Source organism: Phacochoerus africanus, chromosome 11 (genome assembly GCF_016906955.1).
Source record: "Phacochoerus africanus isolate WHEZ1 chromosome 11, ROS_Pafr_v1, whole genome shotgun sequence".
Lineage (NCBI taxonomy): Eukaryota > Metazoa > Chordata > Mammalia > Artiodactyla > Suidae > Phacochoerus > Phacochoerus africanus.
In genome coordinates, this window is record NC_062554.1 from 50,388,189 (window position 1) to 50,393,395 (window position 5,207).

At 42.0% G+C, this 5,207-nt stretch overlaps 1 protein-coding gene across 1 annotated transcript; it reads right to left on the minus strand.

The window, feature by feature from the left end:
* Nucleotides 1–2,880: 2,880 nt before the first annotated feature.
* On the minus strand, nucleotides 2,881–3,843 carry LOC125112122 (olfactory receptor 6T1). Its single transcript, XM_047754365.1, has one exon. It carries the CDS (start codon nucleotides 3,841–3,843, stop codon nucleotides 2,881–2,883), a length of 963 nt encoding a protein of 320 aa, XP_047610321.1.
* Between the last annotated feature and the right edge of the window lie 1,364 nt (nucleotides 3,844–5,207).

The following is a 5,207-nucleotide window of genomic DNA, read 5'->3' on the forward strand; positions in this document are numbered from 1 at the left end:
TAGGAGGCTGAAATATCTAAAGAGATTTAATTCACAGGAATGGTATTTTAAAGATGCTTGACGGATGGTAGTATGTCTATCTTTTTCTTCCCTTCTTTCCTTTCCTCCCTCCCTTTCTTCCTTCCTTCTTTTTTTCCTTTCCCTCTTCCCTCCCTCCTTCTTTCTTTCTTTCACCTATTTATCTATATGTCCTCTATTTGTCCATCGTCTATCTATTTTATCTACCTACCTGTCAATATTTTTACTAAAATATAATGCTAGCAATGGTACTTGCTGTCATAATGTGTTAGTAAAAAGTGTATGTGAATAGACCTAAATGTAACTGACAGTTCTTTCATAATTATACAGAATCATAGACTGCTGGAGCTGAAAAGAACATTAGAAATGATCCAATTTAGGGTTCCAGAGATGGGCTTAAGTGCTTCATAAACAATTTGAAATTATATGCTAAGTTTTATGAATATATAAGTTATTTGGAGGAAAGAGGGTATAGATTTTATGAGATTCTCAAAGAGATACATGATCCCTCCAAATATTAAAAACCACCTGGTTCAATTCCTTTATTTCACACATGAAGAAACTAAGGAAAAATAAGAAAGTCATTTGTTCAAGTGCACTAGGCAAGCAGGTTGGAACAAGAACCCAGATCATCTTCTGGCTGCTAGCGCCATACTGTGTTTTCCTAAATGTTGTTGTTAAAATAATAACAACAGAGCTGCACTGACTGACTCCTACTTATCTTTCCATTGTCATGTCTTCTTTCTTTTTGCCCCACAGTCAATCATGCTGTATTGCTTTCAGTTTCCTGAGTATGTTTGTGGCACCTCTGGGACTTCTTACCTGCAGAAGTGCTATAAGGGACATTCAGTCCTTCTTAACCTGGCTTACTCCTATGGTCTTAGGTGAGATATCATTTCTTCTGGGAGGCATTCACTTTCCCTTTCCTTGTGTGTCAAATGCCTTCTTTGTCTCTCATAGAATCCTTGTTTTCCATATTGTAGTATTCATACCTGCCGTGGTTTCCCTTTACTAGTTTGGTTTTACTATAGACTGTAAGAGCTATGGACAGTAAGCTTGTTTATCAACTGCTTCCAAACTGTATGTGCATTGTCCATTTCTCTCAACTTCCATTGTCAAGTCAATAAAGTCATAACTAGCACATCTGTTGACTAGGCTATGCAATAATTTCCCAGTTGGTTCTCTAAAATCCTCTTTTTCCTCCCTCTAATCAATTGTCCCCACAATGCTGATTGGTCTTTTAAAGTATGATTTGATCAGCCCCTGGCTTAAAACTTTTCAAAGACTTTAATTGCCTTTAAAAAGGAACAAAAATGGGAGTTCCCGTCGTGGCACAGTGGTTAACGAATCCGACTAGGAACCATGAGGTTGCGGGTTTGGTCCCTGCCCTTGCTCAGTGGGTTAACGATCTGGCGTTGCTGTGAGCTGTGGTGTAGGTCGCAGACATGGCTCGGATCCTGCGTTGCTGTGGCTCTGGCTTACGCTGGGGGCTACAGTTCCTGGCCTGGGAACTTCCATATGCCGTGGGAGCAGCCCAAAGAAATAGCAAAAAGAAAAAAAAAATAAAATAAAAAGGAACAAAAATGCATGTATACCTTATAGATAAGATGCTGTCTGAACTGACCTCAGATCACTTCTCCAGGTCCATTCCTCATTTACACTTGTTTCTCTCACTTCCTCTTTTCTTTGCAAGTACTGCTCACTTTCTCTGGAATGCTCCTCTGCTACTTTTTCCTGGCTAACTCCTGCTCAGTGGCAGGCCTCAGTTTAAAGGACACTTCCTCAGAGTTGGGTTCCCTGATTTTTAATCCAAATTACTTATCCTTATTAGTCCTTCTAACAAAACTCAGCTCTTTTCTCAAAAGCATTTGCATAACTTATTACTAAATACTGGCTTGTGCATTTACTTTTTTTTTTTGCCAGGCATCCCAGTGATACTATAAATTCCATAAAAATGAGAACTATGTCTACCTTGTTTTCTACTGTATCCCCAAGGCTTAGCTCCAGAGCCTAGATCCAGGAGCAGCAGCTTCATGTGCAGTACTGAGGAGGCATTCACTCTCAAGTTTGTGCATAGCCTGACCCTGTTCTTGCACAACCACATGGGCATGTGTCTCTTTAAGGTCTGTGCCCTAGACATCTTCCTTGGAGCACCCTAGTCCCATCCCTTCCCTTTCCAGGTCAGTCCCTAAAACATATTAGGTTAATAATATTTCCTAAAGGGATGATGGAATGATTACCCCTGTATTTAGAATCTATTAGGTAGAATTTGATTTGGAAATTAGGGATATCCAAAAACTTCACTGACCTCAGTATTTTTCTTTGTGAGATTCCTACAGGAGCTACTACTCATATAAAGACTTATAGCAAATAAGAATCAAAGAAACATTTATTACTGCAGCCAGAATTTGATTTCCCAATACAGAAGTTCTGGGTAATATTGTTTCCCATACTCCATCTAGATAGAAGGCCCCAGTGGGCTTCTTACTCACCTCTGTACTCAAATCTGAATCTCCGTATTTTAGCATCCCTGATTGGATACAGGAAGCAGTAATAGGTATGCTTAAGCATATGAGGAAGAGGAGGAGCAGCCTTTCTGAGCAGAGATCACATGATTACACAACACACATCAAAAGAAATGTGTCCTAACTGGAATTCTGAAATTTGACCAATTGGATCAACTTTTTGTGTGGGGAGGTGGAGACATAAGGAAGATTTGAGGGTGGAGAATTAAGGCTGACCTGCATATTTTGTATTGTGTATTTATGAAGACAATTCTTTTATTATCTGAGAAAAGTACAAGACACTGCCTAAGTGATTTGAACTTCGCTTAGTTGCCCAATCTAAGAGGAATAATGCCTTTTACTTGTGACCCTCGTCGTCTCCCACATCCATGGGCCTGAATCCACTTAGGGCATCTCTTAGGGCTTGCTTCACTTTCTCATTGCGAAGACTGAAGATGAATGGGTTCAGGAGGGGTGTGATGATACAGCTCAGGACTGAGGCACCTTTGTTGAACTGCATGGATTGAGCCTCTGACATACGGATATAGAGAAAACTGGAGCTGCCATAGACAATGACCACCACCGTAAGATGTGAGGCACAAGTGGACAATGCTTTCTTTCGCTCAGAAGCTGTGGGGGCCCTGAGAACAGTGGCAAGAATGCAGGCATAGGAAACTGAGATAAGTGCCAGCGAGCCCAGCAGCACTGACGTGGACAGCACAAAAGCCACCAGCTCCAGCAGGCGGGTGTCCCCACAAGAAAGCCTTAGCAAGGGCCAACTGTCACAAAAGAAGTGGTCAATATCATTGGGACCACAGAATGGTAGGCTGGCCATGAGGATGGTGGGGCAAAGGATGCAAAGGAAGCCAGCTAGCCAGGAGGCTAGTACCAGTTGGGAGCAGACATGACCACTCATCAGGGTCTCATAGTGGAGCGGCCGGCATATTGCCAGGAAGCGATCCATAGACATGACAGCTAAGAGGAAGAAGTCAGTGGTGCCTAGGAGGAAGTAGAGGTAGGACTGGATCATACAGCTGGCATATGAGATGGAGTGATCCCCTGTGAGGATGATGACAAGCATCTTGGGAACCACAACAGACACGAGCAACAGCTCCAGGAAGGACAGGTTCCGCAGGAAGAAGTACATCTGTGTGTGCAGGCGTCTGTCCATCCAGCTGAGCCCAATGATTAGCAGGTTGCCGGTGGCTGTGACAACATAGATCCCCAACAAGCCCAGGAACAGCAGGAACTTCAGAGTGTGGCTACTGGGGAAACCCAGAAGGACAAACCCTGTTACCTGAGTCCAGTTCTCAGGACTCATCTCCAGTCACCTGAAGGGGAAATGAAACAAATTCATTTTTGGTCCATTGGTCCATGGCTACCAATACTTTAATCAGTTGATGACATAATATTGCCAACCTAGCAATTCCTTACCTTTTGAGACTTGATCTAGATTTCTGCCTGCAAGTGAGTAACAGAAACCGATTATGATAGCCAGCAGTATGCCAGTAATAACATGGATGATATTAAACATCAATTATATATTAGGAAATTGGCATGAAGTGCCTCCTCTCACAGATGCCCTTAAAGATAGGTTTTACTGTGCTCATCTTATGGGTAAGGAAAGGATGACCAAAGTATAAGGAACTCTTCTGTGACCAAACCGGGAACAGGTGGTAGAAGCAGAATTTCATGCCAAGTGTCTGTGGCTCTCATGCACACACTACTTCACCTGTAGTACTAGGCTGGGTACCACAGTAGTGTGGCCTTAGGGGAACCAGAAGAGTGGAGGTGCCAGAGAAGACCTTACAGAATAAATGCATCATGGACAGAAATCTTACTTATGTCAAGAACTCTAATTCTTTTAGTATTGGCAGTTCTTCTTCACCCTGGCTTAACAAAAACAACAGAATAAAAATTGGGGTTTTCATTATCTTTAAAGATTTTATTTTCCTTAGTCAGCCAGAGAGCCACATGGAATGGACTATGCAAAGCCCCTGCCCTGTCATGTGTTTTTTTTGTTGATGTTGATGTTGATTTTTTTTTTTACCAGATCACCCTCTTTAGATTACAAGAAATCTCTTTTCCTGCTGTTACATTTGCTAGCCTTCTGTCAACCTAGCTCCCCAACATTCTCATGACATAAGATGGGGAGGGAGAGGAACATTATCAAAAGGGATAGATGTATAAACTTGCCTCTTCAATTTTTGCCTTAATTTGGAAATATCTTCATTTTGTCCTTGGAGTTTTTGGTATCTTGTGACATGCATCCTTAAGTATTGAAAGATTATGTTTCACTAGACATCTTGATTCCAGGATCTTTCATTCTTTCTTTTTTTCATGTCCAGCACCAAATACTCTGAATTTCATAGATCTTATCTGTAAATTAGACAATGTGGGAAAACATTCTAAGACAAGAAGAATGCAAATAATCATTACATTTCTCCATTCAGATGACAAGGAATGAAGTGCTGAGAGCTTTGGCAAAGTTTAATCCAGGACCAGGAGTTCCTGTCATGGCTCAGTGGTTAACCAACCCGACTAGGATCCATGAGGATGTGGGTTTGATCCCTGGCCTTGCTCAGTGGGTTAAGGATCCAGCTCGGATTTGGCATTTCTGTGGCTGTGGTATGGGTTGGCAGCTATATCTCTGATTGGAACCCTAGCCTGGGAACCTCTGTATGC

What these genes read in the sequence shown, in the direction of transcription:
- LOC125112122 (XM_047754365.1), bottom strand. Translation starts at nt 3,843, where the DNA reads ATGAGTCCTGAGAACTGGACTCAGGTAACAGGGTTTGTCCTTCTGGGT.